This window comes from Megalobrama amblycephala, linkage group LG18 (assembly GCF_018812025.1).
Source record: "Megalobrama amblycephala isolate DHTTF-2021 linkage group LG18, ASM1881202v1, whole genome shotgun sequence".
Classification (NCBI taxonomy): Eukaryota; Metazoa; Chordata; class Actinopteri; order Cypriniformes; family Xenocyprididae; genus Megalobrama; species Megalobrama amblycephala.
Genome location: NC_063061.1, coordinates 25412463 through 25433516, shown reverse-complemented (window position 1 = coordinate 25433516; position 21054 = coordinate 25412463). Strand labels below are relative to the sequence as shown.

Here is a 21054-nt window from a genome sequence, read left to right as displayed (position 1 = left end):
ATGGATCCTGATAAGAAAATGAGGCATCATTAGATAATATTATTAGAAATCTGTACTGATTTTTTTTTTTTATCAAATAAGCGTAAGAATAATTTTGATATTGTTAGTAATATTTCAACTGGACTGAAGCAGATTTACTTATCCAGAATTCCGCGATTGCAGAATTTACAGCAAAATCCACAAAATTCTGATTTTTTTTTTTTAAATTGCTGCTTATTTTCCACAGATTTTGGGCCTAAATGCATCCTGTGACGTCATCACAATGTACATTCAGCCAAAGGAAAAACACTTGAACTTGAATAACAGTCAGAAAATAATTATTTTTTTAAACAGAACAGTTTTATTTAACCTTTAGACAAAATATAAAAGAAGAAAGTTTGCATGTGTTTTATGTTTTGTCATATATTTGATACACCAGCATTTTATGGCCCATATAGTATGATATGGTGAGAATATGGAGGAGGAGGAAAACAGCTTAATTTTATTCAGAGGAAAAACTGAGCAAAAATTGCAGTTTGCTGCAGTTGTTATTTATAAAAATGTAAATCAATGAGATAACAGTACAGCAGACTACTTACATAAATGATAGATGTGAATGATAGAAGTGATGATTGATAGATGAACAAATAAATGTTTCTCAAAGCCTGTTGTATCATATTTGATACATAAAGGGCTGGGCGATATATCGCATGCGATTGTCACGCGCATTTCGTCAGTAAAAATCGCCATCACCTGCTTTCAAATGGAGCGGCATTTAATAGACAGAGCCGTAGTTCACTGACAAGCCACGCAATATCGCGTTCATTATCGAAGGCGATTCATCTGCGAAAGCAGGTGATGGCGATTTTTACTGACGAAATGCGCGTGACAATCGCATGCGATATATCGTGCAGCCCTAAAAATATACAAAACTTTCTAAATAGTTTCACAAAATCCTATGGGAAACACCGCAATGTAATATTTTATAATCTTTTTTTGTTTGTTTGTTTTATTTGGTGTTACATATTAAATAAAATGTTGAAATCATATTTTAAGGTATTATCTGTGTTCTCCTTTTAAAAATTACAGAGCCCAGTGGTTCTTGAGCTTAGAAAAGTAATAAAAATGTTAGAAGAATATTGACTCTGAATATTGAAAAACTACATAAGAAATGCCGCAAATTTTGAGAAAAGCCGCAGCAAAATCAGTAATTTTAGGTCGCAGAAATCAGGAAAAAAATCCCACTAAATGTGGAGGGGCTGATATATATACACTGCCATTCAAAAGTTTGGAAACATTACTATTTTTAATGTTTTCAAAGTCTCTTATGCTCATCAAGCCTGCATTTATTTGATTAAAAATAAAAAAACAGTAATATTGTAAAATATTATTACAATTTAAAATAATGTTTTTCTACTATAATATACTTTAAAATATAATTTATGTCTGTGATCAAAGCTGAATTTTCAGCATCATTAATCCAGTCTTCAGTGTCCTTCAGAAATCATTCTGATATGATGATTTATTACAAATGTTGTGCTGCTTAATATTTTTTTATAATGTGATACTTTTTTCAGGATTCTTTGATGAATAAAAAGTTAAAAAAATAGCAGAATTTATTTAAATAAATCTTTTGTAACAATATACACTACCGGTGAAAAGTTTGGGGTCAGTATTTCTTTCTTTCTTTCTTGGAAGAAATTAATTTTTTTTTTCAGCACGGATGTGTTAAATTGATAAAAAAAATTATAGTAAAGATTTATATTGTTAGAGAATATTTCTATTTTGAATAAATGCTGTTCTTTTTGATTATTTATTCATCAATGAATCCTGAAAAAAGCATCACAGTTTCCAAAAAATATTAAGCAACACAACTGTTTCAACATTGATAATAACTGAGATCATATTAGAATAATTTCTGAAGGATCATGTGACAATGAAGACTGGAGTAATGATGCTGAAAATTCAGCTTTGAATTACAGAAAAAAAATATATATTTTAAAGTATATTAAAATAGAAAACCATTATTTAAAATTGTAATAATATTTTACAATATTAGGCTACTGTTTTTTTTTCTGTATTTCTGATCAAATAAATGCAGGCTTGATGAGTAGAAGAAGAGACCTCTTTTGAAAACATTAAAAATAGTAATGTTTCCAAACTTTTGACTGGTAGTGTATATATATATATATATACATTCTTCTACAGACAGGGGGCGCTAGAGCAACAACATTTTAGATGTTACTAGTTTCAGAACATTCAGAGAACATTCAAAAGTAACGTTCCCATAATGTTTGCAAAACTGAATGTTTGTCTTAACGTTTGTGTAACCAAGAAAAGTGTTTTTAAAAACTGGATGTTTTGGACATTCAGAGAATATTCAGAATGTTTTCATAACTTAATGGGAAAATGTTCTTAGAAGATATTTTTGTGAGCTTGGGAGCATTGTGTTTATTATTATTTTATTTTTGCATGCCTATGGTGGATAATGTCGAGTTAACACAGCTTTACTATGGTATTTTGGCATAAACTATGGTATTTGCATAATGGTCATTACACCTTAACACAAAAATGAAACATAAATTGAGCATGGATTTCTACGTTTGTGTGTTTAAGTCTGGTCTGTGAGTGCTGAAACACAATAAATCCGAGCATCTGGTCTCGTCTGCAGCTAAACAAACCCACAGCGCTCAATACTGAGGTCTTCGGTCTGACCTTCTCTCAGTAATGGACGTGTGTTTGTTCTCTGCTGTTTGCCTACAGCTGCACTTCCTTCAGTCGCGGAGCTTTTTGCAGAACGAGCTGAGAAACAGAGATCAGCGAGTCAAAGGACGAGGAATTGAGTGTTTGTTTGGCTTGGTTTACCGTGCCCTCTCACACAACAAATGGAAGACTTCAATACGACTGACCTTCACCGGCTCAGAGACGCTGCTGTGGCTTATGACCCTCTCAACACATTCACATCAGCCTCTCTGGGTTTGAGTTGCTGTGAGGGTCTGGAATAAAGAAGCACCAGCACTTGACTCAATACACAACACACATGTGCTCTTAAAACAGCTCCAGAGCTAAGATCCATCAGCATCTGTGGAATCCCAGATAACAGGAAACATTCTAAGAACGTTCTTGTCAAAATGTCATTTCTAAAATGTTTTAAAAACGTTTTTCTTGATTACACGAAAGTTAGGATTTACATTCCATTTCATCATTCTTCAAACATTATGGGAACGTTACTTTTAAATGTAAACATTCGGAAACAAGTAGTGACATTTAAAAATGGACAAACGTCCAAATAAAAAGTTGTAGAGCTCTTTGAAGCTGCACTGAAACTGACATTTGGACCTTCAACCCGTTGAACCCCAGTGAAGTCCACTATATGGAGAAAAATCCTGGAATGTTTTCCTCAAAAAAGAAAGACATGAACATCTTGGATGACATGGAGGAGAGTAAATTATCAGGAAATTTTAATTCTGAAGTGATCTAATTCTTTAACGTTACTGGAAGAATGTTTGTTCAGAACTTTTGTAGGCTGCAACTTTGTTGCATTATTTCCACTGTAAAGTTGCTTTGAAACAATCAAACTAAACAAATGTACAGCTTGTGTTGTTAATCACTTCCTCAATAAACCATTGTTTGAAACTGTTTATTGTTTGTCTGCATTTATTGTGTACTGAAGCCGCAATCAAGCTTACTTCTGCAGTATCTCATACTTCAAACACTGAATTATCAATACAAAACATTTTAGATTCATTAAAATAGATATGCAACATGACGAGGTCATGTGACTACAGTGAAATGTTTTTAAAGCATACAGTTTCTCTCAACGTTTTTATAAATAGCATTCTGTGTATATTGCACATTATTTAGTAAGTATTCATATTCTGTACAGACAAATAAGTTTTTATATCAAACTAAACTACATTGTAAACCCAAATAAGTTGGCAAAACTCAAAAAAAAAATGAGGTAACCAGTTACATCAAACGTTTTAAGTTAAGAAATTCAAAGTTTAAAGGGTTATTTCACCCAAAAATGAAAATAATGTCATTTATTTCTCACCCTCATGCCGTTCATGAAGCTTCGGAGCGTTATGAATCTTTTGTGTCGAATCAGCGGTTCGGAGCGGCAAAGTCACGTGATTTCAGCAGTTTGGCGGTTTGACACGCGATCCGAATCATGATTCGACACAAAAGATTCATAACGCTCTGAAGCTTCCTGAAGCAGTGTTTTGAAATCGGCCATCACTATATAAGTCATTATTTTGTTTTTTTTTGGCGCACCAAAAATATTCTCGTGGCTTTATAATATTAATATTGAACCACTGTACTCACATGAACTGATTTAAATATGTTTTTAGTACATTAATGGATCTTGAGAGAGGAAATGTCATTGCTCAGGCCTCACTGAGCCATCGGATTTCATCAAAAATATCTAAATTTGTGTTCTGAAGATGAATGAAGGTCTTACGGGTGTGGAACGGCATGAGGGTGAGTAATTAATGACATTATTTTCATTTTTGGGTGAACTAACCCTTTAAGTAAGCAGAAGTGGCAGATTTCAATTTTGTACTCATACAATTTAATTTAATTGCTCTTAACTTGAAATTTTTAAGTAACTTAATTTTAGCATTTATTCTCCCTTTCGAGTGTCAAGCCCAGCCCAGTTTCAGTAAATTTAAGTTTGTCTAAATCAAAAGAAACAAGTTCATAAAACTCAAAGCAATCAAACAATTCCAATTACTAACTAATTTGTTTAATTTGAGTTTGCCCTACTCAAACCAATTCATTATTTTGAGTGTTCGGATTTACACATACTACACTGTTTTTTCACAGTAGTTTAGTTTGTGTTTCCTGCTTCTCAAATGTAAAACATCCTTTAAAATAAATCATCACTGTTCTGAATTTATAGTAAACCCATTTTGAACAGCAGCACATGAACTCTGAGATTAAACATAATACAATTCTTGAGACCTCGGTGAAGCTGCATCTCTCAGAGACGGTAAACAAGGTTATTTCAAGAGGTTTAGTGTTTCACGTGGCCTTCAGATAGCTGTAGAGCGCTTGCAGACCTCCGTCCAAAACCTCTTTGATGGGTTTCAGCAGGGGATTGTGCATGATGTGAAGTCCTTTGTCCAGCGGGTGGCACGCTAACTTCTCCAGCCGTCTCAGCCGGTGCATCTCCTCTGGAACGTTCTGGATGTCGTTGAAATCCACATTCAGGAGCTCCAGCTTGGTTAGACGGCAGAGCATCTTGGGAAGCGAGTGGATGCAGTTGCCCTCAACGATGAGGATCTTCAAGTCGGCCAGCGCCTGGATCTGATCGGCGATGTTTTCGAGTCTGTTGCAGGCCAGCTGCAGAAACACCAGGCTCTTCATGGTGTAAACGCAGCCGGGGATGTGAGTGATGTGATTGTGGCTCAGGTTGAGCTTCTTGAGTCCGGCGAGGGCCGAGAGCGACGGCGGGAGGCCGGTCAGCTGGTTGTTGGCGAGACTCAACACCTCCAGTTTGCTGCAGCAGCCCAGCTCTTCGGGAACCTCGCTCAGACGATTGCGATACGCGAAAAGCACCTTCAGGTTTCTGAGCTGGCCGATTTCAGGCGGCAAGCTGGTCAGCTGGTTTCCCCACAGATTCAGCACCACTAGGTTCTGCAGCAAACCCAGAGAGGACGGGACGGACCGCAGCGCGTTGAGCGACAGGTTGAGCTTCTGCAGTTCGGTCAGCTCCCATAACTCCTCCGGAAGATCCAGCATGCCGCGGCGAGCGAGGCTGAGCACGCTGTAGCCGAAGTGCTTGGTCATGTGCTTGCGTATGCGTTCGACCGTCGGAAGGTTTTCGTCGGGACACGCGCTCTTTCTTGCATCGTCTGCCACGCTCTGCTTTGATTTCTTTCCACCCATTTCTGGTCTCCTTCTCAGCTAGACGCTTCTTCTCATCTGCTAGAGACTCAAAGGCAAGACATCCAAAGGACGTCACAAACACGTTCCACATGCTGACAGTCCGGAGACACGGTGTGGATTGGTAACAACATCCCCTTGGCAACTCCTACTGAGTTTCACGGCCCTCTTGTCCAGTTGCTCCTGTCACTTGAGCGTGAGCGGCTGGCGATAACTACCCTTGATTGTGCCCAGAGATGAGGACGGACATTTTTGGGGTGAAATATGATGGCGTTGACCTCTCATGCCACTCGTGACCCAAAATAAAGTCATGCATGAAGTCCAAGTTATGAAATAGACAACTGTTATGATAAAGTTAGCCTCCTTTCAGGGTTAACTAAAACTAAACCATTACTTAAATACTTTACATGTATGCATCTTTTATCCAATGCAACTTACAAGAGAGGACGAACCGCCAAGTAACATTGAATTAATCATGACATTTTGATGTAGAAAGACTGAAATAGTATTTTCTTGTGCTTTTTTTATAACTTATATCGGAGATACTAAAACAACACTGGCTGCTTTACTATAACACATCTTTATCAGCACAAACGGAGGTGCTTTGACATAAACGACTGACCTATTTATAGATCAAATCCCCCGACGGACGTTGACCTGGTAGCTCAAATGTTTCTATCCTGAGCTTCATTTCACGTATGTAAACAAACACTCAAACAGCTCGTCAGAACCAGTAGTGAAACGTCCATGCATGTTATTTAATGCTGAAGTTCAGTTGAAGCCTGTAACTTTAATTATCATTTCCTCAGCATATTAAATAGCCACAGATTAAAGGGTTATAAATGGTGTCGTGGTTCAACATTAAGTGGGACATCTGTTGGCAGTTCTTGGCTTTGCCTCTCGGCATCTCGCTGCCAAATAATCGGAAATCTGCAACGTTCCTCCGTGAATAGAGAGATGGAAATCAGTAATAAATCACATTCAGTAGTTAAAGTGTGTTTAGCTGGTTTATTTTAAGCAGAAATCTCTCAAGAACTCATATCGTGTGGATGATCCGTCATTAGCGGCATCAAACATGAGTTTAGTATGTGTTTGTATTTCAGCACCTACTCGGACTGGGTTTCATAACGTTATTCTCTGGGTGTAAAATCCAATTTAGCAAACTATATAATGACATTTGAGAATTAAAACATATTGAGTTTGATGACTTAAGATCAATTTCAGATGTACAGTGACAGACAGAGCAGCTGATATTACATTCTAAACAATGCTGGAATTAAAACAACCCAAGTTGGGTTGAAAATGGACAAACCCAGTGAATGGGCCGTTTTAACCCAGAGATTGGGTTGTTTTAACCCAGAGATTGGGCTGTTTTAACCCAGTAACTGGGCTGTTTTAACCCAGCGAATGGGTTGTTTTAACCCAGCGATTGGGCTGTTTTAACCCAGCGAATGGGCTGTTTTAACCCAGCGAATGGGTTGTTTTAACCCAGAGATTGGGCTGTTTTAACCCAGCGAATGGGTTGTTTTAAACCAGCGATTGGGCTGTTTTAACCCAGCGAATGGGCTGTTTTAACCCAGCGATTGGGCTGTTTTAACCCAGCGATTGGGTTGTTTTAACCCAGCGATTGGGCTGTTTTAACCCAGCGATTGGGTTGTTTTAACCCAGCGAATGGGCTGTTTTAACCCAGCGAATGGGTTGTTTTAACCCAGCGATTGGGTTGTTTTAACCCAGCGAATGGTTTGTTTTAACCCAGCGATTGGGTTGTTTTAACCCAGCGAATGGCTTAAATGTTTACCCAACTAGCTGGGTAGATTTATTTAACTCAACTATTATTTAAAAATTACTGTATTTCTTGCTTAAAATGAACCCAAAATATGTTGGTAATTAACATTTATTAATATGTTTAATAAATTAACATTTATTAATGTTTAATCAATAATAATTAAACAATAAACATTTATTAAATTGCTTATTAATAAATGTTCATCTTGATTATTATTGTTGCCTCTATTAATTATTGTGTCTGATTTTTAATTTCCAACCTATTTTGGGTTCATTTTAAGCCAGACATATAGTCATTTTTAAACAATAGTTGAGTTAAATAAAAATGTCCAATGTTGGTCAAAACAAGCCCAATCCCAATTTCTTCATAACTTTGAGAGAACATTGCCAGAACGTTCCCCGTTAGTGTGAAGCTGCTACCAGCAGAGATAAATAAATCATTTATCTTCAGACTCAGACAAGAACATGCTGATGTGAAGGTGATGTAAATGACACGGCTCATAAATGTAGGTCAGAAAACATCCGAGACGCTCAGAGTTTCAAGAGTGTGTACATGCAGCCCATTGATTTGGTTTTGCTTTGTAGACAAACAACTGAGGAAAAGCCCTTACTGTGCATTTACACATTCACAAACACATGTACGTAAATATACAGATGTATTTGGATTGTGTTTGTCTACAGATGCCCTAAAGCAAACACACGTCAGCTGATTTACAAGAAGAAATTCACCAGTCTTTACAGCTGCTGGCTCATACAATATATATCAGATACAACTTCTGTGTGTTAATAAGCAATAAACTTAATCATGAGAACAAGAGAACACGGCTGAATCCATAAACTACTGTTGAAGTAAATAATACAGTGTCGCTAGATATCCGTTAAGGATTTGTGAAGAATATAAATAATCCAATAAAAAAGATATGTTTAGTATTTATAATTTGAGTTTGACTCTTGAAAGGACCTAATGAAAATCACATCTCATGTGACCTTTTGACCTACAGCCTCCATTTAGCCCTAAACCTGACCTCTCTGAGCCCAGCTGACGTATAAATAAACTCTGAATACTTGACCTTCTAATTCTTTCACTCGCAGACAAAGATATAGTGAAGCATTAATACAAGCAGAGCATGTTAAGGGTTAACTTTACAACACATTTTACGCTCATAATGTTATTTCTGTGTCAAAACAGGATATTCGATAAGAAATTATGTGATTTAAAAAAAGTAATTTCCTCATTCTTCAACCACTTAACCTTTTTTAATCAGAACTGTATCATAACTGAGTAAGGTTTAATGTGGTTACTAACTAACTGAGAATGAGCATTTGAGCATCTCTTGATAATGTTGCCTATTTCTTTCCGCTCTTTTAGTGTGATTTGTAAGTGCTGGTGGGCAAGAGTTGTGTAATAGATGCAAGTGTTCACCAGAGACAGTTTAATATCTCAGCTATAATTTCTTCATCGAGTTCTTCAGCAGCAGCAGCGAGAGGGAAAATGGAAGTGTGAGAGTAAAGGGAGATAAAATGGGAGAAGAAGTGGCTGAGGATGATGAATCGATGGGGAGGATACACACTATTACACAATATAAAGATGTCATTTGTAATGTCTGTGGAATGAGAGCGCGGCAGAAGAACCACTAATGCAGTCACACACAGGCCAAAGCAAAGAGAAGACGTGAATATAGAGGAACCGAACCGATGACACGAGACAAGCACAACATGCACAGTAAAATCAGCTCTGCTCAGAGTACATATGGTCCCTCTCTAAATAGTGTTAAAGTAACACTGAAGCACAGTTAAAGTTAATGAGATAATTAAGCAATTAATAAGGCTGTGGCTGAAGTCAGTTCTTGTGTTTCTCTTTTCTTCAGTGATTCTGCTTGTTAACAGCAGGCGTTCATCACTAATGCACAATCATTAATTAATTAATTGCTTAATTATCTCATTAACTTTAACTCTGCTTTAGTGCTATTTTAACACTATTTAGAGAGGGACCATATGTGCTCTGAGCAGAATTGATTTAACTCTGGAGATTTTGCTGTGTAGATAGATAGATCTCTACTATCCAAACAGGCGCAGCTGGTTGACGGTTCAGCTCATCCCACTGGATCAAGCGTGTTCTGCCAGGTGGGCAACAGAACCGGGTCTCAATGAAGGCGAACACTGCAGCCAAAACTCCTGTAAATGGGCTTCAGCTGCGTTACGCCCGTCTGTGCCATTAGAGTTCTGTGAGCTTAACTGAAGCCAGACAGAGCGCGACGCAAGGCAGACTTGATGATGATAAACGGGGCCAAAACAGTTCAATGTTCATCTAATAACGTGGTCAGGAGCCAGAGCTGAACTTTATTCTGAGAGGAAATGAACTTCACTGCCTAATCAGAGTCAGATCCCGCTTGCAAACAAAAAGCATTATATTTTTATAGCTGCACGTTCTCTTCTAGCAGACAGTAATGGACATGGCACAGATGTCAGCGTAGGACGTTTATCATTCATTAGAGACTCTTTTCTTCAAAATGTAAAGTACCGGCCATGGAAACACTTCCTGTAAATGTGCATCATGTGTCTCAAAGCTAGCTGTGTAGTCTGTTAGTGGAGCAGTCATAATATTTCTCTCAGGGTTGCTAAGCACTGAAACACAAAATAAGAGGAGTTAGTCTGAGAGCCGTTTATCAGCCGTCACTGACCCCTGCTGGACAAACTGGAGCATAATCAATACAACGGCTGGAGGTTAAAGGGTTAGTTCACCCAAAAATGAAAATAATGTCATTAATTACTCACCCTCATGTCGTTCCACACCCTGTAAGACCTTCATTCATCTTCAGAACACAAATTAAGATATTTTTGATGAAATCCGATGGCTCAGTGAGGCCTGCATAGCCAGCAATGACATTTCCTCTCTCAAGATCCATTAATGTACTAAAAACATATTTAAATCAGTTCATGTGAGTACAGTGGTTCAATATTAATATTATAAAGCCACGAGAATATTTTTGGTGCGCCAAAAAAACATAATAACGACTTATTTAGTGATGGCCGATTTCAAAACACTGCTTCAGGAAGCTTCGGAGCGTTATGAACCTTTTGTGTCAATCAGCGGTTCGGAGTGCCAGAGTCACGTGATTTCAGCAGTTTGGCGGTTTGACACGTGATCCGAATCATGATTCGACACAAACTGATTCATAACGCTCCGAAGCTTCCTGAAGCAGTGTTTTGAAATCGGCCATCACTAAATAAGTCGTTATTTTGTTTTTTTGGCGCACCAAAAATATTCTCGTGGCTTTATAATATTAATATTGAACCACTGTACTCACATGAACTGATTTAAATATGTTTTTAGTACATTAATGGATCTTGAGAGAGGAAATGTCATTGCTCAGGCTCACGGAGCCATCGGATTTCATCAAAAATATCTTAATTTGTGTTCTGAAGATGAACGAAGGTCTTACGGGTGTGGAACGACATGAGGGTGAGTAATAAATGACATTATTTTCATTTTTGGATGAACTAACCCTTTAATATGTGTAGCCTGACTGTTAATAGCGAGAAAAAGTAATAATTATAATAATAAGAAAGAAAGAAAGAAAGAAAGAAAGAAAAATAACTACTTATTGTACTGGAGCTCACCTACTCCTCTAACTCAGCAGGTGTAATGAATAATAATAATAATAATCATTTTATTTATATAGTGCCTTTAAAGTTTTCTCTCTCAGAGCAACAACAAAGACGAAACATTCAACAGACCTTGAATGAGGTCCAGCTGAAGCTTCAAGAGTTCATGTGAGGTCAGATCTTCTCAACACATCTAGATGATTTCCAGAAGATGGCAGCAAAACCCACACAAAGAACACAAATGATTATCATGAGGATTGTGACAATGTATCATATTCATATTTGACTTTAGTAGCGTTAAACCCCAAGGTGTAACAAATAGAAATATGCATTAGCATTTACATGAATGCATTTGGCAGATGCTTTTATCTAAAGTGACTTACATTGCATTTAAAGAATTAGTTCACTTCAGAATTAAAATGTTTAGATATTTAATGTTTACATTCTTTCTTCAGTGGAAAAGAAATGAAGGAAAACATTCCAGGATTTTTCTCCATATAGTGGACTTCACTGGGGTTCAACGGGTTGAAGGTCCAAATGTCAGTTTCAGTGCAGCTTCAAAGAGCTCTACATGATCCCAGACGAGGAATAAGAGTCTGATCTAGAGAAACCATCAGACATTTTCTAAAAAAAAATAAAAATTATATACTTTTTAACCACAAATGCTCGTCTTGCACTGCTCTGTGATGCTCCACGCATGACGTAATCATGTTGGAAAGGTCACGCGTGACGTAGATGAGAGCACACAGAGCAGTGCAAGACGAGCATTTGTGGTTAAAAACTATATAATGTTTATTTTTTTAGAAAATGTCCGATGGTTTCTCTAGATAAGACTCTTATTCCTTGTCTGGGATCATGTAGAGCTCTTTGAAGCTGCACTGAAACTGACATTTGGACCTTCAACCCGTTGAACCCCAGTGAAGTCCACTATATGGAGAAAAATCCTGGAATGTTTTCCTTCATTTCTTTTTCACTGAAGAAAGAAAGACATGAACATCTTGGATGACATGGAGGAGAGTAAATTATCAGGACATTTTCATTCAGAAGTGAACTAATCCTATACACGTTATCAATTCACTGGGAATCAAACCCATGACCTTGGCGTGATGTTGTTTTTGGAAAGACACAGAAATTATTTGGATTTTCATGAAGGAAATGAGTGCTTGCAAAGTAGCCAAAGAATAGTGTTCAATCGGTAAGAAGATAGAGAAGTTCAACATGAAGGACAGAAACCAGTGATAATATTGTATAAAGTATCCAATCGTCATGCTTGAGAAAAAGTAAAGCTTTCTTTATGGAAATTTTCTCATGAGAAATATAAATAAGTAAAAGTACTAAAGAAACTGATATTAAGAAGACCTCAGATGACCAACACCTTTGAAGAGACAGCGCCAACTCCTGCGAGGACTTCAGAAGACGCAATCATCTGGATCAACATGCACATTCCCAAATTTCTATATATCCTAATTATTGTTAATATGTAATTCATTATTTCCAGGAGCTCATTGCTTCTACCTTCAGTTAAACTGCTGACAGTGATTGTAAATTAATTGCCTAAATTATTACATTATTTGCTAACTGCATTCTCTAAATTGTGATGTTGACATGCATTCTCTGTAAAGCTGCTTTGAAACGATATGTGTCGTGAAAAGCGCTATATAAATAAATGTGAATTGAATTGAATTAAATGGGGTGGGCTGCTTTGACTTGGGCCTATATGTCACAACCTAGAACACCCTAGCAACAGCATAGCAACGCGCTAAATCAGCAATTGCAGAGCAACTCCCTAGAAACCAGCCACAACACCCTAGCAACAAAAACAGCAATGCGCTAAAAAAAACAACTGGAAACACCTTAGCAACTGCATAGCAACAATATTAATATTATAAAGCCATGAGAATATTTTTTGTGCGCCAAAAAACCCCCAAAATGACTTTTTAACAATATCTAGTGATGGCCGATTTCAAAACACTGCTTCAGAACGTTATGAATCTTTTGAGTCGGATTGTGCATCAAACTGCTGAAATCACGTGACTTTGGAGCTCCGATTTACTGATTTGATTCGTAAAGCTCCAAAGCTTCCTGAAGCAGTGTTTTGAAATCGGCCATCACTATGTAAGTCGTTATTTTGTTTTTTTGGTGCACCAAAAATATTCTCGTGGCTTTATAATATTAATATTGAACCACTGTACTCACATGAACTGATTTAAATATGTTTTTAGTACATTAATGGATCTTGAGAGAGGAAATGTCATTGCTGGCTATGCAGGCCTCACTGAGCCATCAGATTTAATCAAAAATATCTTAATTTGTGTTCCAAAGATGAACGAAGGTCGAGAACGACATAAAGGTGAGTAATTAATTACATTATTTTCATTTTTGCGTGAACTAACCCTTTAAATGGAAACCATTATATGACCTATGAAGTGTTCGCTATCACAAACGATTCTGGGAAGACGGGATTGTTCGCATTTTCAAATATCTTCACGCGCAACAACTTAAGCACTTCACAACGTTCATAATTCTTAAGCCAAAATGGATCACATTATTAAAATCCTTAACTTAAAACTTAAAATCAATAAACACAAATTGGAACTTACAAAAACAGCTTCATCTCGCATTGTCAGAGATTCTAATTCACGATTCGCAAAATGGCCTCTTTGATGATCATAGGATTCGACTCAAGTGATTCATTCGCGAATCGAATCGGATTTTTTGCGGGTTGCAGTCGCAAATCTAACGAAACCATCGTGTGTCGAAATAAAAGTGTTTTAATAAAAAATAAAAAAAATCAACATACTTGAGTAAAATATAAAAATCGTGAAATGAACTGTAAGTTACCAAAGCATTTTCTGATATTACTAAAAACGTGTAAAAATAGTAATAATACCAAATTTATATATTATTTATATCGCGTTAATGATTAAAATAGAGTCATAGCGGAAACGGTCAGTGCGTTGCTATGGAGTTGCTAGCGTGGCCTGGACAGATTTCGCGCCGCTGCCTTTGTTCTTGTGGTTTGAGTTGTTTACTATGGGATTATTTCACCTGTTTTTAAAAATAGTAAATCTCATAACATAACTTCATAATTTCAGTCGTGTTTGGAGAGTTACAGGGCGAAAATAAAATAAAACGAACCCCTCACATGAACAATGGTACATTCCAGCGGGATTCCCCCCCTCTAAACTCATGGAACATTCCAGCGGAGTGACTGAATGACTAAAGTTTGAATGAAAGAGAGAAGGACCAGAACCAGAACCGATGGACATCTACACGAAACTCTGATGATTTCTGCACAATTTCAGTTTGATTTAGTAGTTTATTAATTGAGTAATTCTAGAGAAGATGAGGATGAAGATGCTGTGGCCGTTCGCGGTGATTTTCTCCTCAGTGATTTGTGTTCAGGCTCAGCAGAGAGGTGAGCTCAAATATATAAACACATAGCTTTATTGTTCAAACTAACAGATTAAACTGTGGAAAAAATAGTAATAATGCGAAAATATTTAAAATATAAGATTTTAGATTAGAGCATGAGCAACTGGAACTCTTTATTCTGCTCATTGTGTGCTTTTACTCTCTTCCCATGTGTTTAGATTTAGTATTTACTGCAGATATTCTTAAAAATGTTTACTAAAAGTAGGCTGCTTTGGTGAAACCATGATAAAATGATGGTAATACAATGGAATTTCCAGAATAGAATATATTGCCATGGTAAAACTATGGTAGAGTTGTGCTTTTTACTTATTTTATAGATATGTGAACATATGTAGGTGATGAATTAAACCATTAAATGGGCTTAAAGGTATAGTTCACCCAAAAATTAAAATTCTGTCATCATTTAGGGGTGATTTCAGGTTGATTTGGACAATTTTTGCCATTGAGATGACTGGAAAAAGTGTCCCAACAAACCTGAATTTACCCTCAAGTTGTTCCAAACTTGTATGAATATCTAAACAACACAAAAGAAGATATTTGGTGACCAAACAATTGATGGACCCCATTCACTTCCATAATAATAATTATTTTTTTCCATACTATGGAAGTCAATGGGGTCCATCAACTGTTCGGTCACTGACATTCTTCAAAATATCTTTTTTTGTTTTTTTCAGCAGAAGAAACAAATTCATACAGGTTTGGAACAACTTGAAGGTGAATTTAGGTTGATTTGGACACTTTTTGGCATTGAGATGACTGGAAAAAGTGTCCCAATAAACCTGAATGAATATCTAAACAACACAAAAGAAGATATTTGGTAACCAAACAGTTGATGGATCCCATTCACTTCCATAATAATAATGATTTTTTCCCATACTGTGGAGTCCATCCACTGTTCGGTCACCGACATTCTTCAAATTGATCTTCTTTTGTTTTGTTCGGCAGAAGAAACAAATTCATGCAGGTTTGCAACAACTTGAAATGATGACAGAATTTTAATTAATTACTTTAATTAGTAAGCAAAAGCTTAGTAAATGTTAAATGCTTCATATGGTCTAATTCAATTAACAGACATGCAAATGATCATGGGTATTTGCATAGATAGTATAGCATTTGCCACATTAACGAGATTTCTCACCCACAGGTTTATTTAACACATCTAACACGTTTCCACCGGTGAGGTCAGGAAGCCACTAATGTAGTTTTAGCTGTGACCCGTAAAAGCAGCGAGTGTCTTCTTACACCTCGCTACAGACTGAACTTTCATCTGATCTGTGTGTGTTCTTTGTGTTTATTTCAGCTGAATGTATGCTTGAGCTCGGGTCACATGAGACTTCTGTACGGCTCCATTAACGGCTAATCCTGGATGTTTAGTTCTGTAGTTAACTGGTCATAAAAGCCTCTCAATGTGACTTATTCTCATGAATAACATGAGCAGAGCAGGTGAAGAAATCGTTTCACACTACAGGGACTAAAAATGTTGGCATTTAGTAATTATGTGTTTTGTGTAACATACCGTTCAAACATTTTAGATCTGTAAGATTTCTAAAAGAGTCTCTTCTGCTCATAAAAGCTGCATTTAATTGATCCAAAATGCTGAAAATTTTTTGTAAAACAGCTGTTTTCTATGTGAATATATAGTAAAGTGTAATTTATTCCTGTGATCAAAGCTGAATTTATTTGATTGAAAATACAGTAAAATCACAAAATATTATTAGAATTTAAAACAGCTGTTTTCTATGTGAATATATAGTAAAGTGTAATTTATTCCTGTGATCAAAGCTGAATTTATTTGATATAAAATACAGTAAAAATCACAAAATATTATTATAATGTAAAACAGCTATTTTCTATTTGAATATTTAGTAAAGTGTAATTTATTCCATGTGATCAAAGCTGAATTTATTTGATTAAAAATACAGTAAAATCACAAAATATTATTAGAATTTAAAACAGCTGTTTTCTATGTGAATATATAGTAAAGTGTAATTTATTCCTGTGATCAAAGCTGAATTTATTTGAAATAAAATACAGGAAAAATCACAAAATATTATTATAATTTAAAACAGCTGTCTTCTATGTGAATATATAGTAAAGTGTAATTTATTCCTGTGATCAAAGCTGAATTTATTTGATATAAAATACAGTAAAAATCACAAAATAATATTATAATGTAAAACAGCTGTCTTCTATGTGAATATATAGTAAAGTGTAATTTATTCCTGTGATCAAAGCTGAATTTATTTGATATAAAATACAGTAAAAATCACAAAATATTATTATAATGTAAAACAGATGTTTTCTATGTGAATATTTAGTAAAGTGTAAATTATTCCTGTGATCAAAGCTGAATTTATTTGATATAAAATACAGTAAAAATCACAAAATAATATTATAATGTAAAACAGCTGTCTTCTATGTGAATATATAGTAAAGTGTAATTTATTCCTGTGATCAAAGCTGAATTTATTTGATATAAAATACAGTAAAAATCACAAAATATTATTATAATGTAAAACAGCTGTTTTCTATGTGAATATTTAGTAAAGTGTAAATTATTCCTGTGATCAAAGCTGAATTTATTTGATATAAAATACAGTAAAAATCACAAAATATTATTATAATGTAAAACAGATGTTTTCTATGTGAATATATAGTAAAGTGTAATTTATTCCTGTGATCAAAGCTGAATTTTCAGCATCATTACTCCAGTCTTCAGTGTCACATGATCCTTCAGAAGTCATTCTAAATTCTAAAATTCAGCTTTGATCACTGAATATAAATTAACTATATGTTCACATAGAAAACAGCTATTTTAAATTGCAATATTTCACAATTTTTACAGCATTTTTGATCAAATAAATGAAGCCTTGATGAGCAGAAGAGACTCTTTCAGAAACATACAGCGTTTGATCGGTAGTGTAAATATTCTCTAGTCTCAGATGTCTTCATCTGCTTTAGTCGGTCTGTAAGTGTGTGGTTTCTAATCAGCCGTTTATCTCTGATGGGCATTTCACGCTGAATTGACTGAATCACATTGTGAGGTTCTTATCAGCTCCACTTACATCTGATTACAGACTCTGTTCACATGCAAATCCAGCAGATCTTCCGGTCTGTCCCGGAGCCTCTTCATCCAGACGCTTTGATTCGCTCTCTGCTGATCTCATCACCAATGCATGCCACTTCAAATGCTATTCTAGACATGATTCAGGAGAGGCTTTGTGGACCTGAACTTCTTCCAGTTCCTTCTTTGAAAATATTCCTAGATCTAATGAAATACAAATGCTTGTTTTCCAAACCCGACTGAAGCCGCAGCGAATGAGGAGTCATTTGTGTCTGAAGCGTCAATCATGATGCTGTTGTATAAACTTTAATGAGCCACTGAGACGTTTAAAAAAGCAGGAGAGCAATTATCTTGCCTTCTTCTTCAGCTAAAATCCCTCTTAAGCTTCAGGAGAAATCTGACCTGTGTGAGGAGCGTCTGCTGCTCAATGTGATCCTGCTGAATATATATTAGCTGTTTCTCTTTATCTCTAAACCATAAAAAGTGCATCAGAAGTCAATCCACTCAAATATCTGATTTAGTTTAGCTGTGTAAAGAAGAAGATCTTTAGTTAGCAGCTGACAAATGTGTTTGTTTGAAGGTGTTTTGATTGATTTTCAGATGCTCTGAATGCTGGTGGTCGCTCGGCTCTCAGCGTGTCTGTCACATGCAAACGCAGGCCAGATGTGCCGTAATGACTTCAGTCATCAGCGTCTCTTTATCTGCTGAGCGTTTGAAGTTTCTGTGTGTTCAGCACCGCCGGGGTCCATCAGAGGCTCAAATCCCCCGAGACACTGACCGTCTGCCGGTCACTGTTACTCTGTTTTAATTGAAACTCAGTGTTATTTTACTATCATTTTGCATGACATTTCTATGGAAGCCCGTTTCCGCCACTAAATAAAAAAATAAAAACAGTAAATTGCGACTTTTTATCTCAGAATTCTGACATTTTATCCCACAATTGTGAGATATAAAGTCAGAATTGCGTGATATAAAGTCAGAATTGCGAGTTATAAAGTCAGAATTGCGTGATATAAAGTCAGAATTGCGAGTTATAAAGTCGGAATTGCGAGATATAAAGTCGGAATTGCGTGATATAAGCAGTGCGAGTTATAAAGTCAGAATTGCGAGTGATATAAAGTCAGAATTGCGAGTTATAAAGTCAGAATTGCGAGATATAAAGTCAGAATTGCGAGATATAAAGTCAGAATTGCGAGTTATAAAGTCAGAATTGCGAGATATAAAGTCGGAATTGCGAGTTATAAAGTCGGAATTGCGAGTTATAAAGTCGGAATTGTGAGTTATAAAGTCAGAATTGCGAGTTATAAAGTCAGAATTGCGAGATATAAAGCCGGAATTGCGAGATATAAAGTCGGAATTGCGAGTTATAAAGTCGGAATTGCGAGATAAAAAGTCGGAGTTGCGAGATATAAAGTCGGAATTGCGTGATATAAAGTCGGAGTTGCGAGATATAAAGTCGGAATTGCGTGATATAAAGTCGGAATTGCGAGTTATAAAGTCGGAATTGCGAGATAAAAAGTCGGAGTTGCGAGATATAAAGCCGGAATTGCGAGATATAAAGCCGGAATTACTCTTTTTATTTTTTTATTTAACGGCGGAAACGGGCTTCCATACATTTCACCTCTAAAGTCTCTTTTAAGTTATTTATTACTTCAGATTAAACTAAACAAAAATGAGAAATGGTGATTTTGCAAATATGTGTCGATGCAAAGCTTTAAAATCAGACTTTGACCTCCTGACTTGCTGGAGGGAAGAGGATCTCCTTCATCTTCTCGGTTCCCTCTCATTGAGCTCTTTGCTGTCAGTAATGAGCGGTCAGCAGTGGATGATGGTTATCTCCTCATCATGAGAATTGATGGCTGCTTTTGTCAATTGTCCAAGACGTAGTTATTTGTGTCATGAATGGCGGCACACAGACACGTGGGCGGGTGGACGGGGGTCGCTCTTCAAAGAAAGAAAGAAAGAAAGAAAGAAAGAAAGAAAAAAGCAGTTCTGCCTCTTCAGTGCAAGAGCCCTATTCTGCTTTTCTCCATCTCCATCTGTCTTTAGTGTGTAATGCTGCTGTTTGAGTTCTTCTATATCAGCGTCAGTGTTTCTGAACTCCCTGAAACGCCTCCATCTTCTGTCGTTCCAGGTCTGTTTCCTGCTATCCTGAACCTCGCCAGCAATGCTGAAATCACCACCAACGCCACCTGTGGCGAGCCCCTTCCTGAGATGTACTGTAAACTGGTGGAACACGTTCCTGGAAGACGAATCCGTAACCCTCAGTGTCGGATCTGTGACGCAAACAGCCAGAATCCCAAAGGTAATGAGATTCACCTTGAATTATCGGTAACGCTTTATGATAAGATCACATTTTTTTTAATGCATTAACTTACAGTAAGTAACAATGAGTAATACATTTTTCACAATATTTAATATTATATTAATAAATGCTTTAGAAGTATATATCCTGTTTGCTTAACTGTAGATCATGTTTATTTCTGTTCAAACAGAGCAACATCCCATTACTAACGCCATCGACGGCACGAACCTGTGGTGGCAGAGCCCGAGCATCAAAAACGGCCGTCAGTTCCACTGGGTCACCATCACTCTGGACCTGAGACAGGTACGACTGGTTAAATCTGAGGTTCAGATGCTCACTTTGAGTCCGTTTCATGTTCAGAGTCACTATTCTTCAGCTCATTAGCACTATTTAATAACTAGAAGAATAATGATATATTTCGCATTTTTATTACAATAATAATAACATAATATAATAACAAATACCAGTGTGCATCAGTGTTATTTTAGTAGTTTTTAGTAGTTTTCATTAATATTTTCAAGTAGTTTTTATTTTTTTGTTTTCAGTTTAATTTTAGTTAGTTTGAGGGTATTTTTGCTTTTTCATTTTTAAATATGTCTATATAGTTTGTATTCATCTTTAGTTTCAGTTATTTCAGAAATTTTGGTTAAACTAAATGAACAGAACTGTTGCATTTGCAGCTAGGTGAAGTTTTTTTACTTTATTTTAAGCAACAAAAAATGTTTTTATGGTTTTAGTTAACTGTAATAACCTCGGTTCGCAACATCTAACAGAAAATATGATGCATAATTAAAAAAAAAAAGACAATAAACATTAAGATCTTTTGATGTTGCCCTCATTTATAGTAAGTAAACATAATTAGCTAACAAGAGGTTTTTAGTTTTAAGTTCTACTTCCATATTATAACTAGTTTAGATTTTGTTTATGGTGTAAAAAGCCAAAAAAATCATTATTTTGATCCACATTAAGTAGCATTTTAGATTATGTACAA

At 36.1% G+C, this 21054-nt stretch overlaps 2 protein-coding genes across 2 annotated transcripts in view; one reads left to right on the top strand and one right to left on the bottom strand.

Annotated features, from left to right (window-relative positions):
• Positions 1-4710: 4710 nt before the first annotated feature.
• On the bottom strand, positions 4711-6336 carry lrrc30a (leucine rich repeat containing 30a). Its single transcript, XM_048166386.1, has one exon. It carries the CDS (start codon positions 5869-5871, stop codon positions 5005-5007), a length of 867 nt encoding a protein of 288 aa, XP_048022343.1. The 5' UTR covers positions 5872-6336; the 3' UTR covers positions 4711-5004.
• Positions 6337-13581: 7245 nt separating this feature from the next.
• The window catches only part of lama1 (laminin, alpha 1), a 46906-nt gene continuing 39433 nt past the window's right edge, over positions 13582-21054 (top strand). The window contains 4 exon segments of the mRNA XM_048165477.1: positions 13582-13609; positions 14600-14677; positions 19893-20063; positions 20254-20366. Coding sequence (XP_048021434.1) covers positions 13582-13609; positions 14600-14677; positions 19893-20063; positions 20254-20366 — 390 coding nt within the window.